General features: G+C 46.7%; 1 protein-coding gene across 3 annotated transcripts in view; it reads left to right on the forward strand.

The window, feature by feature from the left end:
* TFDP2 (transcription factor Dp-2) overlaps positions 1-21,603 on the forward strand; it is a 751,258-nt gene that overhangs the window by 565,785 nt on the left and 163,870 nt on the right. For all 3 annotated transcript variants that reach the window (XM_069618279.1, XM_069618278.1, XM_069618277.1), the window contains one exon: positions 5,374-5,540. In XM_069618279.1, the coding sequence (XP_069474380.1) occupies positions 5,374-5,540 (167 nt within the window). The remainder of the gene's footprint in view (positions 1-5,373; positions 5,541-21,603) is intronic.

A 21,603-nucleotide genomic window follows, 5' to 3' on the forward strand; every position in this document is an offset into this window, starting at 1 on the left:
AAGTGCAGGTCACAGGATCAAAAACAAGTAGTGCGGCCAGCAGGTGGCAGTGCAAGGTTTAAGTATAGACAAAAAGTGTCTGAATAAGTGCAGGTAAAGGGACTATACGGTTGCAGGCCCAAGATTATCAGGAGGCAGTGCAGGTGTGCAACTGGGCGGGCAGGGACCTGGGCCAGAGGTTCAGAGGGTGGCCAGGTGACCAATGCAGTATCAGACAGGAGATCAGCAGGGAAGAGAGAAGGCAGAAGCAAAGCGGAAAGTCTTGAGATGCTTCCGGAACCGGAGATGGTTCTGCTCAAGTTTCTGAGAGGCAGGGAGGCTGTTCCAGAGGGAGGCGCCTGCTGAAGAGACAGATCTGTCCCAACTTGTTGCTTGGAGAAGCGCCTGACCCTCAGGGAGTTGTAGGTGGAGAAACGAAGAGCTTGAGTAGCAAGATATTTCCAAAGAGAGAGTTGGAGGTATTGTGCTCCCAGGCCCCAGAAAGCTTGTGGACAATGCAAAGGGTCTTGAACTTAATCGTTGCAGCCACTGGGATCCAATGGAGAGATTTCAGGGCTGGAGATATACGATCCCTGGGCTTGAGGCCAATGACAAATCTTGCAGTCCTGTTCTGGATGAGTTGTAGAGGACAGAGAGTAGAGGCAGGCAGTAGTCATTCCTAGAGAGAACCAGAGCTCTGGAGACAGAGAGCTTCTGGGGGAAGGAGAGGAAAGGAAGAATACCTCTGATGAGGTGCAGCTGGTAGTGTGACTTCTTAGAGATGTCAGAGATGCTAGGAGACAAGGAGAGAGTGGAGTCGAAGATGACCCCGGGGTATTTAGCCTCACAGGTGGGAGAAGGAAGAGGGCCAAGAGAGGCTGGCCAGAGAGCGATCAGAAATAAGGGAGCAGGTGTGCCGATGAGGAGAACCTCAGTCTTACTGGCATTTAGGCAGAGATCATTGGCGGCACACCACTCCTGGATAGCGGAAAGACAGTCCGAGATGAGAGATGGAGAAGAGGTGGCGGAAGGGAGCCTGAAAATCAGTGTCGTCCGCATAGCACTGAAAGTTGGGGCAGAGACCGGCAATGCGGTGAGCAAGAAGTGCCAGGTATTGGTTGAACAGCCTGGGAGAGAGGTTACACCACTGGGGAACACCTCAAGTAGAGATAGAGGAGAGGAGGACCCAAGTTGGACCTGGGAGGGTCGATCGGAGAGGAAAGAGGTCAACCAAGCCAGGACCTGATTGGTGCTACCCAGCTTATCACAGAGACGGTTGAGCAGGATTGCATGGTTGACCGTGTCAAAGGAAGAAGAGAGATCAAGTAAGATGAGGACACAGGGTATTGGAGTCAAGGGTGGAGAACAATTCTTCACGAATGTTCGAGAGCAGTTTCTGTGCTTCTGGCAGCTTTGAAGCCAGACTGATGGTCATGGAGACAACCAATTCAGTGTGAAGTTTAAGCTGGGAGATGGCCATCTTTTCCAGGGGTCTGTCCAGGAAAGAAGTGATGGAGATTGGTCGGTAGTTAGCAGGGCAGGAGGGGTCCGCTGAGGGTTTCTTGAGAAGAGGGTGCACAAGGGAGTGCTTCAGGGGGGAAGGAAGACTCCAGTGGTGAAGGAGTGGTTGCGGTTGCAGAAGTCAGCCAAAGCAGGAGCCAGGGTGTCAATGTGGTCCTTGATGGTTTAAGCGTAACAGGGGAGAACCTATTTCAACAAGACTTTCATAGATCGGACTTGTCTAGAAACCTCATCTGGGGCGAACAGGGGAATGGTAGAGAAGGTGGGCAGAGAGTTGGCCACAGAAGGGCCAGAGGAAGAGAGGCGAGTAGAGGTAGGAGGAGGAGGAGGAGAAGAAGAGAGAGAGGATAGGATATCCTGAGTTTTAGAGATGAAATGAGAAGCCAGGGCCGTGCAGAGGGCCTGGGAGGGGACAGGCAAGGTAGAGACTGCAGCAAAATTGACCAGCTCCTTGCAGATTGTAAAGAGTTCGGCTGAGTTGTTCGATGCCGCAGAGACTCTGGCTTGGATGATGGCTCTCTTCTTGGTGTGGATAGAGAGCCGGTATTGCCTTTGGGGCAGGTGGCAGGCCAGTTTGTCAGAGGATGTACAGGAAGCATGCCATTTCCTCTCAGCCACCCCGCACTTGCATTTAAGGGTGACTAGGTCTGAGTCGTACCAGGAATTGCACTTGGCTTTGGGCTTCAGGTGGATCCTCATGGCAGGGTCAAGAACATCAAGAGTATCAGATAGAGCAGAGTGGAGCATAGAAAGAGCTGTGTCGGGTGTGAGCCAGCCGAAGGGGACTGGGGGGTGAGAAAGTGGCGGCAAAAGGCTCAAATGACACACGCTTCATGGATCGGATAACCGAGAAGGTAGGTGGCAGTGCTGGAGTTGGCTTGGCCTGAGGGGTGGAGAGTGTGAGCTGGGAGGAAAGGAGAACGTGATCATTCCAGGAGAGAGGAGTGGTGAGACGGATAGAAAGGGGAAGGTCTGTAGAGATCAAAACATCCAGAGGGTGCCCTGCAGAGTGAGTCGGGCCAGAGGGGAGGATAGAGAGTGAGAGAGAGTTGCAGAGATTGCGAAAGAGTCCAGAGGAAGGACATGAAGCATCTAGGTGGATGTTAGGCTCCAAGAAGGAGGAGTTGAGTGGTCAAGACCAGGAGGGAAGAGGAGAGGTCAGCCCACTCTGAGAGGAAGGAGGAGATCTGACACTGTGGCCTATAGATGGTAGCCACAGTAAGGGAATGGCTAGGAGAGAGAGAGAGCCTGCAGACGAGGCATTCGAAAGAGGAGTAGGCCTGCATAGGAATAACAGAGGCTGGAATCCACTCAGGGAAGATCAGGGCTACACCCCTGGGCGTGGAGAGGATCTTGTAGCCGTCTGGGAGGAGAGTGGCAAAACTCGTAACAGAGCTGGCCGTGAACTATGTCTCAGTGAGACTGAGATTTCTTAATTCGTGCTCCTGGTGAGGACCCTATTCTGCCCAGGAGGGCTACTTATGAAACAAAAATACAATTGAATAGGTCAAGAAAGGTTCACTTTTGCACTCTGCTCAAGTCCTAAAGCCAAAACAGTTGTACACAACACTCAATTTTTAGTACCCAGAAGAAGTTACTACTTTGATTTTTATAATTAAACGTTTTGCATTGGTCAAACAAAAAAAAGATTTTTCCATCATCATCATACAGGGTAAAAAGAACACAAAAGCATAAACAATAATTATTTCAATTGCTTGTGTATCAAAACAGGAAATGAATCCTTCACTGCCATGATCTAGTGGGCAGTGTTCTAGAAAGAACAATTGAACATTTCTAACAAGGACAACACAACAAATGACAAAATGTTCACTCAGAGAACAGTGACGATACACTGGTTTTAAAAAGGTGCGTCTACACCAGGTGTTTCAGCCGTCTGTATGGGCTAAGTGAGCCTCATATCTGATACGGCCTTCATCAGGACGGGGGGCTGGATGAGACTGAGGACATCGAGGTCAAGTTCTTCAAGGAGGCGGCAGATGTCAGATGAGTTTTGACAGCTGAGCGGGAGTTTAGAGTGGCAATATGGAGAAGGTTGCCGGCCTTAAAAGACTTTCAGGAAGGGGTACAAATCAGCGGTATGCCCTGCGGAGGTGTAGAAGAAGCCTGAGGTGGGGCAGAAGAGGAAGGAGGAGAGAGCAAGATAGCCAAGGAGGAGACAGCAGAGCGAGGCAAGGAAGCCATGGAGGAAAAACATTTCTGGGCCAACTAGACTGACCAGCTGTCTCTCCAACTTCTTTTGCACGTCTCACCTGCGTGCTGTGAGCATCACCCACCAACTAACTGGTTCTTACTACACATTTGAAGTTGATAGCTCCACCCTTGCGTAATGGCAGCCTCATAGTGTACAGTCTCTGAGATGTTCTTCATGTCTCTGGTAGACCTCCCCGTGTAAGTACATGCATAGATTTGCCTATTGTTTCCCCATAGGTTTCTTATGCTCTTCTTCGTCTCAGTATTTACCATATTGGGCAGAGCCGCGATGTTACAATAGAACATAGTTCTATAAGTGGTGGAAGTGAAAAAGGTGGGCAAAGATATGGTATTGTTGTATGTGAACTAGGTTTAGGGAAAGTGATTCCCAGGTGGTCGTCCTTATCCCCAGGTGGGGAGTCCCTCCCTATGAGGGCCTCCTGCATATTACCAGTCCTAGGGGGACTATTGGTTAGTGGACGCACCTCCCTAGCATCATAGGAAAGCCCCCCCCCCCCACGGGGAGAAGTGACAAGACCTGGTGAATCGACACAATAGCCACTGCAAGAGCGTCACCCACTATGCTAGCCGGCTCACAAACAGCGCTGTTGTAATGCTGCTTTCATTGTACCCGTTGTGTAATCTGCTTGCTGTTTGGGGTTAAGGAGGAGAGGCAGACCCTAGGGGGGGTCTCTCATATAGAGCGAGTGGCTTCCCCTGGACTCCATAGTCCTCTGGCTGCCTCCAAACACCCTACTAGATATGAACTAGTCATGTATTATTATTTTTATTATTATTAATACTAATATGTTTTCATCCCACAAGAGCCGGCCAAATCCCAAATAGTGTACTAATGTTCCATTGATGTCTGATGAAATCCATATTTATTAGCTTTCTGGTTCTATTTATTGTGTGTGTTTTTTACTTTATCATGTAAAGCATAATCTGCTATTTTATAGTGAGCAACTTTATGCAAACGTTTACCATAGAAGAGTGTAGACAAGTGTCGTCTTTTTTAGGACTTATCATGGGAAAACACTTTGGGGCATAAGCATGAAGGTGTCGTTTATAATTACATTGTGTATACCATTCACTCATTTTGCATTTGAAAAGATGTTTCTGCCACTCTGCCTATAAATCATTGGCTTCTCCCAATGCCGTTTGTTCAGTCGTTGTTCTGTATGCTGCATTTATAATCGGTGAGAACTGTTTTTTCATGGCACATCTTGAGTTTCATCTTCCAAATTGGCATTATTATTATCATAATTGTTTTTTATAACATGCTCAATACCAAAGAGGCTTCTAAGCGCAGACCCGGGATTTGAACCTGTGTTACTCTGCGTCCTCTTGCTTCCAAGAGGAGTGCTTTGCAACTGAGCTATGCTACCCATGGCATGCTGATTGTTTGCTGTTCTCCAGTTTGTATCATCAACCTGCAGCAAATACAGTTTTTAGAAGGAAAGCAACACATGCCATTTGTTTACATGAATTTGGATGTGAGTGAATCAAAATGGGGCAGCTCTTGTGCCACCTTAGGAAAAACAGTATCCAGACGTATCAACTTTAAAAGGTATTCCCTTAGAGCTATACAGACGTTGGTCTTGATGATGCATGTCGGGCATAGTTTCATGCCTGTTCTTGTTCTTGCTCCCCATTGCACAGGTTTGAATACCTCTTCAATTTTGACAATGCGTTTGAGATCCACGATGACATTGAGGTTCTCAAGCGAATGGGTATGTCCTTTGGCCTGGAGTCCGGCAAGTGCTCCACTGACAATCTGAAACGTGCACAGTCGTTGGTCCCAAAGGCTTTGGAAGGCTACTTGACAGGTAAGCAATACAAATGTTGTATAAAGTAAAGGTTGCTCATTGGTAGTGCAAGAACGCTAAAACATTGACGGAATAACTAATAAAGTGAATGATTGTCAATAGTGCTTGTTAGAAAGGTGGTATTGAAAGATAACTTTAACATAATGTCTGCTGTGCCTGTCCTAATTTTCCGTTTTATCTCACCTTAGTAAGGCTTAGTTCCTTCCCATTCATAGGGATGCTTCAACGCCCCTAGTGGAACTTGCAATGGGTTGATGGGTTTTGTTTTTTAGCCTCAGAATACTTTATTCTTGATATCCTAATCCCCTTTTTCTAACTTGAAACCTAGTGCAAGTTCTTTTTAGGTTCATTTGGAGACCACGTAATCCAAATTCGTACTCTATATACAAACACCTGCCCTTCTTTGTGGTTTTCACTATCCCCGAATCAATCGAAATCTGCCATTCAAAGAAATATTTATATTTTCTTTACAATGTAACTGAAACAATGCAAACTCCAAATAATCAATACTTCTGTATCTCCTAAGAATGTGCTCCTTTATATTCATGTTTAGTGCCCTAGAACAGCTAGGATCACATAACCATACATTTAAATTCCAATTGCTGAACACTTTCTCATCCTCATGAACACTTGTCTTTGAGTCAATTTCAGTTGCGTAGATCCAAATTCTTACCAAATCATGCTTTTTAAAAGCGTGTGTGAAACTTTTAAATTACCTGTGAAAAGTTTATCGCTCTCCTGTCAAAAAAGCGGTAGAATTAATCATTTGGTTTATTTTCTATGTATTTCAGCTGCATGTTAGCCTGTGTGATCCATAATGTGCATGCTTCTTTGTATTAATCCATGTATTCTGATGTGTTTAATGTCCTTCCTTGTATGAACCCTGCATCCTGTTGCTAGTCCTGGTCCACTTCCTCTTATAATAATGGTCGGTGTCCTTTCAGTGTACCTCGGACATGTTTGGTTTGATAAACATTGATAAAAGTAACATTTATTGACTTTCTGTTAAGTCTCATTGGCTCACTGTGAAAACAATGCACCGCATGGTATCGCCTTCACCAATAGAATATACTAGAACTCTACTTACAGTAGTGCTATCTGCACAGTTCACAACACTCCATCCCTCGGGATATTGTAACATTGAATGGGAAACGTAGTAGCAGAAAATGGTTTGTGGCACTTTTTGTATTCACTTAAGGGTGAGACAGAGCACCGGATTGTAAGATAGGGGCCAGAGTGCTAGAAAGATGGTGTGTGTGGCGCTAGAGCATGTGTACATGCAAGAGGGCCAGATGAGGCATGCATGACAGGGAGCTGGATGTGTGAGAGATTATGCCCAGGAGGGAAGGAGAGATGCACCCCAGTAAGTGTGTGTGCACAAAAAGGAGGGTGCACGAGATTGAGAAGGGCACCGAAGAAATGGAAAGAAAGGATTTTCCCCAGGGCCCTATTCTCTCTTCACACATGTTCTATTTCAGTCACCACTTTACTATGCCCTCTCCCCTTCTGTGCTTTCTCTGCGCACACACTCCCTCTGCCCTCCATATGCTCGCTGCACTGTAGCATCATTGTGCCTACCACCATTATATTCTTTTCAGCAACTTTTTGTTACCCGCCTCCCCCTTGTTTAAAAAATGTAAACTAAACTATTTTAAAGTGTCATAAAATCACTATAAACTGGGTGATGCTGACATTTTCTAGATAAAACTTGCATTTTCCATTCTAAGACTGTGAATTTTTTAACTCCAAATGGTAGTTCCCGTAGTTATTACCATAAATCTTAAGTTGCATATTTCCACCCAGACTCTTCACACAATTACCATCTCCTGGTCGATAGCTGAACTGGAAGGTGTTTGTTAATGCAGCTCCCATCCTCCAGTTTTTTGCCTTTCTCCAACAGCAGCTCTATAGAGCATTAACAAGATGCTTCCCTCAGGTGTGAGCTATTAGGCTTAATTGCCTGACTACTACTACAATATGACTCTTCCTCGTACCAGTACTTACAGGATTATGGGTCTTGTAGTCCTCAACAACAAAGTTAGTTCATTTTAGTAATTTCTTGGTATTGAGGGTAGATTTATTTCCCTTGGAGTTATTTAAGGATGAACCATTAAAATGTGTTGATACAAAAGACGCTTTATTTAAAGCAATGTTTTGAAATTCCTTTCCATTATACCTTTGGGAGTAAGGAGGATGTTTATCCTGAAGAACCTTGAATGGTCTGTTCAGGTTTTATGGCATTTGTGCCTATAGTCACAGATCTTGTATGTGGTTCAGTTACATCATAATGGCAATAAGCCATTACCTGTTCTGACAACCTTAAAAGGTTCTCCCTTTTAGAGGACAAATACTGTCTCATACCACAGGTTCTCCTCACCAAACTGGGCCGGGTCTCCTCCCAGGTGATCCTCCTGAAGTACACCACCCCCAAGGTCAGGATCCAGAAGCGCCTGCCCTTCTCTTGCCCCCTGGGAAGAGACGTTAGGCAGGGGTTTAGTGAGGGATCCGTAGGATTCGTCACAAAAGATTCAACATATCCACTTGATCACAAACATTTTAAATGTGCTAATACATTCTCACAATTTCATTAAAATCTTTTTAAAATGCCACTAATGCAATAATCATAGCTATCATACTTTTATCAGTCAATCTGGGCCATACATTTTAAGGTATTACAGTTGAAACAGAATGTACCCATTTTCCCAAATACAGAATGATCTTCTGCATAGGTATGGGACATTCCAGAACCAAATGATAAAGTGATTCCAGAGAATTTGTTTTACACAGCCTAAATAAGCGTTCAGCTCTATGTAGGCCAAACCTAGGGCTAATAATCTCCAAATTATGTAAACAATTTAGGTGAAACAGATACCACATATGTATTTTTTCCAAAAGGGAATTTCATAAAATAAGGTCTTGTGGTTTGTTGATTAATATAGAGTGTGAACAAGTCTTTTAGTTGAGACGGATCTAACTCATCCTCTATTCTATCCCAAACTCTCCACCTTGATTTAATCGCAGCCTTTGACAAGTCTACTCAGTTATCTGCTTCCTGCAGATAACCTTCACAAGCTCAGATAAAGACCATCAACAACTTCTCTGACTCTGTTCGAGACATATCCCCTAGTTTGGAGAAAAACAAATTCCCTGACCAATTTCATATTTTAAAAAAGAGGCCCAATCTCTTCCACTTATTGTGACCAACATGATTGCAGCCACAATTCCAGACTAAGAACACTAATAGGCATGGGAGGGTGTGGTGGGGGGTAGGCCCCAAACTGCCCTCGACATCTTACATGGTTACACATCAAACATTCTTCTACTCTTAAACTGGATTCCCTCTGAACCATTCATCACAGCCAAAGTGTGGGATATGGTAGTTTCATCTCAGAGATTTGGTCAAATCCATCTAATTTTTTGGTCCCAATTTGGCCGCAAATATATGTGGGGGGTGGATAAGGGTAATAATTAAGGTTGGGGAGTTAGAGTTTTTTCTGAAGTCCAACTAAGGGCTTAGTAAAACCATACAACGGAGACCGTACAAAACTCCACTCTTAGTATAAGACTGTACCATCTGAGTATTTGGTAGCGTGGATGGAGCAGCCAGGGTTACCTTAGGAGGGATGGAGGGCTGTAGCTTGGTACAAAGAAATAGTAGCATACATATGGTCCAAAGAAACGCTATGGGCCTCATCAGGAGTCTGGCCCATCGGGAATACCACCCGCGCAAATAGCCTTACCGCTACTCGGTCTTGCGCTATTAGTGCTGGCAGTAAGTTCCCACTCCCCATTGGGTCCAGTGGACCCAATAGGGTTGGGTGGTGCTATTACCGCCGGCGCTAAATCCTCATAATCGTAGACAGAAAACCTACGTTTTGAGGTCCTCGCACAGGTGACCCAGCCGAGCCGAACAATGGCTATTTGCTCATGGTGAAAAGAGGAGCTGTTCCCAGTGAAGCAGACAAGATTGATACATGCGTTGTCCACCAAAAACTGAAACGTGCAGGCACTCTCTCAGGCTAGGTGATCAGACCAGTGGCAACAATGGGGACACAGTCTTTCTCATTACCTTGAAAAGGTACACCGAGCGCTGGGAACGAAACCGGGACCCAGGCCTGGTGGGGGATCCGCTCCAGCCAATCCAGACGTTCAGATCATGGGGTGGTGTAGAATGTTGCACAGGCCAATGGTCTTCATGTGACCCTGCAACAAAGTAATAGATAGTTTTGGGGTTGTGAAGTCTGAGGCGAAGCCACCTGACGTGGGAAGACCAGTGAGAATCCAGATGTATAAGAGCTCCATAGGTATTAAACCTGAGCTAACCAATACAGGGTTCACATAGGTTTTTGTGGATGATGTTAACGTTTGCACATCACCATGATATAAAACTGGGTGACATAGGCTCGGAAGCTGAGATTGCCAGACATTTGTGGTTTCTTTTATGATCCCTGTCTATTGGAGAATGAAAGACTGTATTACTTGCCCCATGTCTGAGTCCTTAGTTATTGCCACGGGAAAGCTTTCGGATGGGCCCTAGATACTCACTTGTGATATTGTTGACGCCCCCGCCCTCTGGCATACTATTACAAATCTATCACACACTAAATTTGGTATGACAACAATACTACGAGAAGGGTGACAAAGCAGATACCAGTCTGACAAATAGACTAAGAACCCAGAAAGTGAATTAGCAGGTGAGAGAAATTGCAGGAAAGGAAAGAGAGAGGTGTAAAACTCCAGAGGATATAACTCGATGCTTTGATGGCTTCTACCAGGAATTGCATGCAACGGGAGGGGATGAAAATGTGGAGAAAGTACAGGACTATCGGGGGGCGCTAGCGAGCCCAGCCAAGGTGGCCGCAGAGCTGTGAGCCTCCTCATTATATCCAGAGGATATCCAGAATCTCCTAGCTGCACCAGTGCAGTGTTTTATGGCAAATCAGCTGTTGGAATTATAGGGGTACGTCCTCAAACATTGGCGGCTCCGGGCTGCGTGGAGCTGCAAACTGGTGCACCACAGTGGGCGCAGGGCCCTGCCTTCGGCACTGACGCGGGAAGACACGTGAAAGGTACGGAGGACCTTGCAGAGATTTTCCTTTGAAGGGTCGGCCCAGGAGAAGTGGGGCTGGCACCCTTTGAAGTGGTGGCAGCGTTGTGCCCTTTTGAGGTGGCAGCGGCGTTGCGAGGGAGAGAGCGCTGTGGCTTGTGGAATGCAGACATTTCATAAACTGATTCTCTGCAGCTTAGCTGGGGCCCCCGCGGCGTGAAGTGGAGAAGAGTAGTCGGTGAGGCCCGGCACCTACGGGGTGAGTCACATTGACGCGACAAGTGGATCGAGAGCCAAGAGGGGTCACCCGACACCCTGCATTCCCTGGTTAGACAACCAAGGCAAAGTTCACTCTGGCTACGGTGGAGTGGCTGGGAGAGGAGGGGGAAGCACCCAGATGGGGAGCAGGCCTTTCGTGTGGTGCCACAAGGAGTGCTGATCTGGAGATGCAGAGGCAGGCGGAGTGGTCCGTGCATTGCACTGGCAGACATGGCACTGAGGGATTAGTGCACTGACTGGTGTGGACTCCTGGGCTACTATAGCAGAGACTTGCTCTAGGAGGCCTGTGATTCTGCTTGGAGAGCCAGGAGCATGCCGAAGCTTGGGATGTTGTCTGGTATAGGAATCCCAATGTGACAACTGTTAAAGAATTGCAAAGAGGTGCTGCCCCGCAGTGAAAAGAGGTACTGGCACTACAGGGGAAGCAGAGGGGAAGTTACGCCCTGCAGACCTGCTTGGAGGAGAGACAAGGAAGGACTGACGTGTACTGATAGAGGTTTGTGCCACGCTCTGTTATTGAACACCCTAGCATACCAAGGGAGCTTGGAGGATCTGTGTTGCTACCACCATGTTCAGAGGATGCTGTGGTTTTGCTATGCACCCCATGTTTGCTGCATACTCCTACAATGCGTGAGGGTCTTTTAGTATATATGGGAACAGTCAATCCATACACTGAGATAGCCAAAGTTTTAAAGTGGACAAGTACGATCTGTACACAGACATTTGGTGGCAGGAGTCTGGGCCATCCCTGGGGGTAGGGAATAGATGTGCTATCGATAAACATTGAGGAATACCTGTGGGTGGGTGTGGTGCTTAACATGTGTGGCACCTACTGTTGGATGATCCCTCGTTTCGCTGGGCCCCCGTTGCCCGGGACAGCTAGACACCAGGCTTGGGGGGGGATGCCTATTGAGACTTGGTATTTTATACTGGAACACATTTTGGCTGCAATCGAGTGGATCCTTTGGACTTCATGAGGAGAGAGGCGGAATATTGAAAATAAGCTTGCAGTGCAACACCATGTCGAAGTCGCATAAAGGGGGGGGCGCAGCAGGCAACGCTGCTCTTTGAAACACCCAGTCACGCCAACCGCCACAAAGTAATGGATGAACCTCCTAGCAGGAGCTCTCAATCCTCCTCTTTGGATCCTAATGGGGCCCGTAAGGATATTAAGGCAATGTTTAATCAACTTCAAGCTGGCATCCAATCATTGGAAGGAATGATGGACACACTACCGTGTAAAGTAGACCACATGCATGGATGAGGTTGAGGGCTATGTCTCGACAGTTGAGGATATATACTCATCCGCATCCCAGGACATTGCACAGTTTAAGAGGGCTCTTAAGTAATTGGCGGCGAAGCAGGAGGATTTTGAATCGCTATCCAGGAGGAATAACTTGAGAATAGTGGGTGTCCCCGAATCGGTTGACCAATGGTTTATGGAACACCTGGTTGAGTCCATTTGGCGTGAGATACTTGAAGGCAAAGACCTCTAGGCAGTATTCATAGTGGAAAGAGCGCACTGAATTCCTAGTGGAAGTAAGATGATTCCTGGAATGCCTGCAAGACCAATTATGACCTGCATGTTGAACCGGACAGAGATTTAGCCTTGCGGTAGGCCAGACAGAAACGGTCATTCTCATACAAAGGGGAGGATATCTGAATTTTCCAAGATTTCTCAGGTACGGTGCAAGCATCCAGGCATACATATACCGATGAACAGAAGCGGCTGAGAGGGTCATGAAGTGCGCCATGCTCTTCCACACTAAACTGAGAGTGGAACATGAGGGACGTTTACTGTGTTTTCAGCCCCGGAAGAAGCCAACACGTTTATGGAGACACTACCAAGGGTCCCGAGATACAGGGTGAATAATGAACATGGGGAGGCATCCCCATGATGAATAAGTGATGTTGGTTTTGGAATAACTGCAATGGAGGTTGCAGGGAGTGATGAACACTGTTGTTGGGGTGTGGGGGTGGCTGGGTGCTATAGTGGCCCTCGTGCGAGAGCATATGATAGTAACAGTTTTTTGGAAGGAGGAGTTAACTGGCAGATTGGGGTTGCTGTTGCGGGGGGGGTCAGGTGGGATGGGATTGTTTTTGGGCGGGCAGTTGGTGATAGAATGGGTGTTGGGGGAGGATGGTGGCTCATGGGCTCGTTATTGCCCAACTCTCTGCTTTTTGTTGCTATTTGACTGGGTCATGCAGTGACACTAGATACACATCGGGGAAGCCACCGCCTGTTAAGCAGGTGACACAAGAGTATGGCTAAGGTCCTTAAATGTATAAATGTATGGCATGGAACATTAAGGGTTTTAATTGCCTGTCTAAATCTCGCAAGGTACCATTGTATATGCAATGCCACCAGGTCGAAATAGAATTTCTCCAAGAGACCCACTTGACTTCATTTGGGGAGGCACGATTTGGACGAAGATGGGGGTGTCATTGCTACTTTTCCTCATATTCCTCCTATTAAAGGGGGTCTGCATACTGCTGTAACGCTCAGTTGGGTTCCGTCACACTAGGATGATTAAAGATCAGGAGGGGCGGCTGGTGCTGGTGTTAGGATCTATACACGGCCAGGCAGTTACTTTGATCAACTACTATGGCCCGAATCAAAACTCATTGGAAACTCTGGCGTGGATCGCCCAGCAACTAGATAAGAACTCTGGTGGAATGATTATATGGGCGGGAGATTTTAATGCAGTGTTAGAGCTGGACTTCGAAAGGACTACGGGATGGGGTGAGTAGAGACCCCTCCTGAAGGCGACCTGTACATTGCGGGACCTCAGCTGGGCATGGGAGTTAAAGGACATTTGGATAACTAGACGTGAAAGTGAAGAAAGCTATACATTTCAGGCCACTGTCCACCAATCGGTGTCCCGATTGGACTACTTTTTGGTGTCAGACGCAATTGTGGGCTGGGTGGCTGAGGGCATGATACTAGCATGCATACTATCCGAACACACACCAGTGGCATTGACTTTGGGGATATTAGGAAGGATGGGCAGAAGACCACCCTGTGCGTTTAAGAGCAAGGGGCTGTCTGATGAGGTCTTTTGCACTGGGATTACGTGTTGTTGATTTCAATTTTGAGGAGAATGTAGGTTCGGTTGACTCATATGCAGTGCTGTGGGAGAGTTTTTAAGTGTGTGGTTAGAGGGGAGTGCATTTCAAAGGAATCTGGGACATTAAAGCAGATTCAGAGGGAACTGGCAGATTGTGAGACACGTCTTGGCAAATGAAAACAGATGTAGGATCTAGAAGTATGCCCGCCAGACAGATGGAGATCAGGTAGGAGCTGGACGTGTTCAGCAAGTGGCGCAGAGAGGGGTGAGGTTTCTCTTGGGGAAGTTGGCTGTTTGGAAAAATGGAGAGGGACAACATCCGGGCGGGCTGATTGCCAGGACTGCAAGGACTGACGTACCGAGAGCATGAGTGTTGGGGGACAAGGGGAACTGAAGTATACAGATGGGGATATTGTTCAAGAATTCTGTACATTTTATACTTGTCTCTATTAGGGATGTAACGGTATTACGGTATACCGTTAAAGATACCGTGAACCACTTAATTGAACAATAATAACCGTCACATTGTTTATACCGGTATACCATTCATACCGTTAAGTGTGCTTTTCAGTCTGATTTGGAAAGGCTGCAGTAAGCAAGTGCTGCGCAGTCTTGGTCTTGCACTGTTGGATGTGCCGTCTGCCAAGTAGTTTCAGTTGGAGCAGTTTTTAATGCCATTCCATCAACCACACGTGCCTGACACAAAATCAATATGTTAGCAATAGGAAGAATAAATACAGTGCCAAGAAGGAAAAGGGTTTACTTTGGGTTGGCGGTTTGGGGTTTATATATTTATAATGGATAATGTTTTCTAAACATATGACAATGGGGGATTTCCCTGGTTCCATCATTGAATTTACATATAATAAGTCACAGTGCGAAATTTACTCATCTCTGTGGGTATTCCCTGCTGCCATACCAAAGTGTAACATGTCCGTGATTACTGAACACCTTTTGGCCCACAAGTAAACTAAAGGCTGTAACGTAAAGAGAGAGTGCTTGGGTGCGTGTGTGTGTATGCGCACAAGCGTATACTACCATCAGACTCCTTTGATCTGTGGCATGCAGGTTATCAAGATGGCAACATGTTCATCTTCACCAGTAGCCAGTGGGGGGGGCTAAAAGCCGAAATGACCACTTAAGAAAAGCTATTCAGTTTGCTTTGCTAGTCGCAGCAGTGCTTCCCCCTCTCCCCTCCCCACCCCTCCTCCTCTCCACACGTGTTTTTGTGTTTGGTGGAAGCAAGGGGTGGCATTTCAGTGGAAAGTATGTTGAAAAGCCCAATTCTGGCCCTGGGTTCCTGGTTTTGTTTGTGATGATAAATCTGACAATTTATGACCTTTTAGAAAATATTTGTTAAGATTAGTTAACTCCACCTGCTATACCGCGATAACCATGATATACCGTCATTTGGCAAGAAAGTTATTGTACCGTCCTAAAACTAATACCGTGACACCCCTAGTCTCTATTCTTCACAGACTCAAGTTTCACAATCTGAGATGCACGATTATCTTGATCGGGTGGCACTCTACCGGTGCACTGATGCAGAGAGGCAATGTTTGGTTGCGCCCATAACGGTACAAGAAATCCTATTAGCTATCAAGGCATTGTCTGTGCGGGCTCCCGGGCCTGTTGGCTTCACGGTCGAGTTTTATAAACACTTTTGGTTGAAGTTGGCTCCGCATCTTGCAGAGTTATACCAGCAGGCTTTGATAGATGTCAATTACCGGAATCTATGAGAGAGGCAGTGGTTGCTGTATTGCTGATTCCCGGTAAAGCAGCTGATGAATGTTCTTTCTACCACCCCATTTCACTCATCAACTTAGATAATAACATTCTGGCTAAACTACTGGCCACAAGGTTAGCACCTTTGATGCATAGATGTGTGAAATCGGATCATTCGGGATTCATACCAAGGTGCGCCACTTCTTATGGACTTGTGGCAGATGTTTGGACTAATATATGGGGTCCAGCAGTACGAGTCCATTGTAGCGGCATATTGGCTGCAGAAAAGGTTTTATATTCAGTTGAATGGCCCTTCCTTTTTGCGATATTGTGGAGGATGGATGTGGGGGGGGGTTCATCTCTATGGTTTCACTGCTTTATACTCTGCCTACCACGAGAATTCGAGTGAATGGCCAGCTAACCCCTAATATATTACTGAGGAAAGGCACACAATGGTGCTGCCCTCTCTGTCCTTTGTTGTTTGCTTTGGCGATTGAACTGTTAGCTGAAATCCTCAGAGACAAGTATGTTCATAGAGGAATGTGGTTATACAAACATAAGGTAGTGGTCTCCCTCTATGCAGATAATTGGTAATCTATGTCAAGGATCTGCAGAATAATCTAGACCTGATCATGTTCTGTTAAAGGTATTTGTATTGTGCACCGTCACCACCGGAAGTGGTCCCCAGACGCTCTGGCGCATCTGAAAAAGAAGGGGTTGGCGGTTTGCAGGGTGTAGTTGGAGTAAGAGAGGGAGAGCTGTGATATTCTGTTGGCAACTTCAGTTCGGTTTCTACTGTGCGCTGAGCTTGAGTGAGGTTATGGGATCAAGTCCCCATGTGCTGTTGATACGGTTTATTTGTTGTTTGTCTGATGTAATGGTGTGGTGAAGTACATGCGAGTTGTTGTGCGGAGAAGTGGTTGTGTCGGTGTCTGTGTGAGAAGTCTATGGGGAAAATTGAGGTTTTCAAGTTTGGGTTTGTTGTTTTTATTTTAGTTTTTTATACCTCTTAGTCTGTGTTTCTTTGTTCCACATCTATGGTTATCCTGCGAGATTGGTATTGTAGCTTGTCCGTCTAGTTGGCAGGTATAAAGGAGTGGCAGTTTCCTCCGTGCTTTAGTGTTGTGTGTACCTGGGTGGAGCAAGCGTGATCCTGCACCCCGGTTGGCGATGTACGTTTTACATTACTCCCTTCCCGACCAATTCTGTTTCTGCCTGTGTTTCCTCTGTGGACTGGGGTATGTGTACCAAGGTGTCCCCCCCGCCCCCGCAACGCCCCTCCCTCTTAGTGCCTCCTTGCTTATTCCCAACGGGAACCTGACCTACCTACGTTTCCTCTTTGGCATAGCGCTATGCAGTAATGGTGTCCGTCCTCCGATTTTGAAGTTAAGGCATGAAATCAGGAGGACTGGTTCCCTATCAGGGATTAGTTTCCTGTTACGTATGTGTTTCCTAGTCGTTTCCTTCAGGTTCTTACAGATGGCAGTTGTGTTGCACTTTGGAGAGTTCTCTGGGATGAATGTTAGGAAGTCAGTACTTTTTCCGCTTACTGAATGCACTGGATGATTTCATGATAGTTATGGATGTCAGTGGTATGAGGTTTATACCTGGTATATGGGGATAGAGATTGTGCGTACCCCAGAACGAGCTATATAAAGCTAATTACGAAAGGTTGTTAGAACATACTCAAATTACGATGGGCAGATGGATGGGGCTCCTGCTTACACTTTATGGGAGGATCTTGCTTGTTAAAATGGTCTTGGTACCCCGGTTTCCTTATGAATTTCTTAACATACCTCTGGTGTTGCTGAAGGTTTACTTTTGCGAAGTGTAATCCGTGGTGTCACGGTTTATCTGGGTGGGCAAACAGGGGGTGTGTCATGAGGGAAGCTGACAGCACCATTATGCAGAGGGGGATTGGTGCTGCCTGATTTTTAGATATAGTATGAAGCTGCCCAAGCAGGATTCTTTGTGTACTGGTTTGTGGTACGACCGGACAGGAGTCATGTGGAGGTGGAGCAGGCTTTTGCAGCGCCATTTCTCTTATGGGCAGTTGTATTAATGGCGCCAGGCAGGTCATCCAAAGCAGAGAACATGGTGCAATTAACCTGCAGATCTTGGTTTCACATTGAGAGGAAAATAAAGGTGGAGGTGGTTTATTCTCCAGAGCTTCCGATCTTATATGTCTTGGGTCTGCCGCTTACCTCTGAACTAGGATTTGTACGCTGTATGAAAAATCTGGGCATCTCATGTTTTCGGGACTTCTTTCCAGAGGGACAAGTTCTTACTGTGGGAGTGTAACGAAGCAAGGGAGCAATATCGTCTCTAGATCTGTTTTTATGTTTCAGACTGCAGGGGTCCCTGAAGAATCTCTTCTCTACCATTCCGAGGGAACCGGGAGCAGCCCCTATTCTACATGAGATGATAGAACGAGTGGATACCAGCAGCATAGTGTCTAAAGTGTATAGCAAAATACAGGACATCCGAATGGGATGGGCAGAGAATGGGATGGGCAGAGTCCTCTGGACGGAGGTGGGAGGCTTCTCTGGGAGCCACTGTATCGGAAGGGGTCTGAAGATATTGCTGTGCACAAACAAGGCAGGTAGCCCTTAACAGTCGTTTTAAGTTGATTCATTTTAAGTATCTGCATCCGATTTACTATACTCCTGCCATGTTACATGGAGTCCCCCTCCCCCACCCACCCCCGGTGTTGCGATTCTGGGAACACGTTTTCGAGACACTGAGCAACATTATCGGGAAAAGGGTGGAACCATTGCTGCAGATGGCCTTGCTGGGTAAAACCAGGCAGGTCCCAGGGCGAGTGAGGAAATTGACGGGTTGATGTTACTTTTAGCTAAGGGGAGAGTGGCGATGAGGTGGGGTAGACTTAGAGCTCCTAAGGTGGAGCAGTGGAGAGAGGACATTAGTTATTGTAACAAGATGGAGATTGAGTATGGAAGAGTGCTGCATCCTCTGAACGTCTTGGATCCTTATAAACATTATCTAATCACTCAATCCCAAAGAACTGTGCCAGACTCGGAAGAGGGATGTTCCCGAATATTCGTGATGATTGTTAGAGAGGGTTTGCCATTTGATTGTGGGGAGGGCATGTGTCCAGGGGTATGGAAAAATCATATTGAAGTTGGGGAGAAATTTAAAACGTGATAACATAAAGGATGACAAAATATGTAATTGCGATGGAGAGAAGACAAGGTGTATAGCAGTGGAGGGAAAGGGGCTGAGTTGGGGAGCCACTGTCTTCTGTTTTCTTTTTTGTGGTTGTTGTGTATTCTTTATTTTATATGTTTTTGTTATTAAAATCAATAAAATAAGAGTTTAAAAAAAAGAAAAAACAGAATTACCCAGCGAATGGACAACTTTGAGGAGAGGTTGGAAGGGGTCGAGAACAACCAAGCTTCAATTGACACCCTTGAAGCCCAAATGGACACGAGGATACGCAGCATCGAGAAGAGGGAAGAGGAGATGCATCTGAAAATGGACGATTTGGAAAACAGAGGAAGGAGGAACAACCTCCGATTTTTCAGTATTCCGGAATCCGAGGGAGAAACCGAAGACTCACTTAAAGCTACAATACATGATATCATCAAAATTTTAATGGTGGATAAAGACATAGACAAGCCCAAAACTGAACGGATCCAGAGGGCAGACGGACCTCCAGGTGGCCCGCGCTCTGTCCTCGCAAGATTCCACCAATATCGGGACAGAAATAGGATCCTGATGAAGGCCAGGTCCGGGGACTCGATCACAATGGGAGGTGCCCAAATTACCATCTTCCATGACCTGTCGTCGCTCACACTGGCGTTGAGGCATCTCTGCAGCCCCTTGACGAAATGGCTAAAAGAGCGGGGCACGAGATACAGGTGGGGGTACCCCTTCTCCCTCACATTTGAACACGGCAGCACAAAATGGATTCTCCGGTCCGGGGAAGAGATCAAGGACTGCATTGCGGACATTCTTGGGGCAACCCCCAGAGAAGGCGGAAGGAGCGAGTCCGAACACGCCGGAATGCAATGGGAACTCCAGGGCCCTAGAAGAAAGAGAGTGAGAGGATCCAGAAAATATAGACGCCCTAATAACACGCCTGAAAAGCCCGAAAATGGGAAATGAGGACGGATCTCTTGAGCTGGTTGAATCAACAGACTGAATTACACGAATGAACTGTTCGGAGCCAAGTACTTAAATGCACGGACCGACGCGATGGCTGCGGAAACGGCAGCGCCTGGCAGCGGCAACCCCCCTGAAGTAAGGGGGGAAACGATTATCCGAAGGAAAGGCCGGAGAACGCACGTATCGTTATACCTTTGTTTCCTTTTTTGATGTTATTGTTGAAAGATATGAAGTTGCGGGGTGGGCGGGGACGGGTGAAGGGGGCTCAACGGTATGTTTTGATGGTATACTTGAATGGGACCGTGAGGCAACGGTCCCACTGGTGGTCCGATACTGGACTGAACACTTCCATCATGTCAGAGTCGGACGCCGTCAAAGTGCTGAAAATGGCACGCCGGAAGTGAGCGATACCCCAAAGACACCCGACGATGGCATCACCTGATAAACTTAAGGTGAGAGGCGCGCTCAGATTTGGGACCATCAATGTGAAAGGCTTGAACTCACCAACCGAGAGGTCATTGGTGCTCAGGGAGTTTCGCAGATCCAACATTGACATACTCTCCTTGCAGGAGACCAAGTTTGCCAAAGGGGAGGAACGGAGCATCCTGGGGAAGCGGGGAGGCCTGGAATGTTGGGGTTCGGGCCCGCTTAGGAAGGGAGGAGTCGGTATCCTACTCAGGAAGGGAATCCAATTTGAAATGGAGAAGACATGTTCTGACTTGGTGGGCCATACTCTCCCGATAACGGGTAAAATAGCTAAAGTTAAAGTAACTATCGCCACCGTATACGCACCAAACACTGGACAGACCGCATTCCTTGACAAAGTGATCCCTAAAATAATGTTAGAGGCCACAGGGCATGTTATCCTGGGGGGAGACTTCAATGAATGGGCTTACCCGGAGACGGATTGGAAACCAGGCAACCCCGAAACAAGACACCAAAATAAAGGGGCGGGCGCAATGCACTGGCTGAGATAATGGACCTGTATGGCATGAAGGACGTGTGGAGAATCATGCACCCTGGCGCAACTGGATAGACCTTCTATTCAAACCCCCACCACACATTTACGCGTATTGACTACATATACCTCACAAGCGATCTCACAACCACTGCACAACACTCGGATATCATTCCAATAACCTGGTCAAATCACGACATGGTACTCGTAGATATCTCCTGGGCCGATCTACCCATCATGGGAGGGAAGTGGAGGTGCAATGAGACCCTCTGGAAAGACTTGGTCTTCATAGTAAGCATGGAGACCGAAATTGATGAATATTTTAAAATGAATAATGACGGGGAGGTTTCCAATCAAATGGTCTGGGAGGCTGGGAAGGCCACATGGAGAAGGTGCCCTAATACGAGAAGGGTCCTCCAAGAAGAGGGAGAGGAAGATCATACAGCAAAGGTTACGGGCTGAAATAAGTCAATTAGAGGGAGAGATGAGGAAAGACCGTAAGATAGACCTGGGAAAAATGAAAACAGCCCAGCAAAAAAGGGAAGAACTACGGTTCTTAGAACACAACCAAGTGGTACGCACATTGCAGTTTCTAAAACAGAAATTCTATGAAAAAGGAGATAAAGCCGATGCCTTATTGGCTGCTAGACTTGGGGAACAAAGAGCAGAATGCAAGGTAAATGAAATCACTGAGGACTCCACCCCCTGTCCCCTTATCCCCCGCACCATCCCGGAATCCTTCACCAATTTCTATGAAAAGCTTTACACCTCCGAAATAACCCCTGACCAACTAGACATAAACTCTTATCTATCATCAGTCACTATGCCCACAATAACGACTGCAGAAACTGAGCTCCT

Source organism: Ambystoma mexicanum, chromosome 10, assembly GCF_040938575.1.
Source record: "Ambystoma mexicanum isolate Mex_15411 chromosome 10, UKY_AmexF1_1, whole genome shotgun sequence".
Taxonomy (NCBI): Eukaryota; Metazoa; Chordata; class Amphibia; order Caudata; family Ambystomatidae; genus Ambystoma; species Ambystoma mexicanum.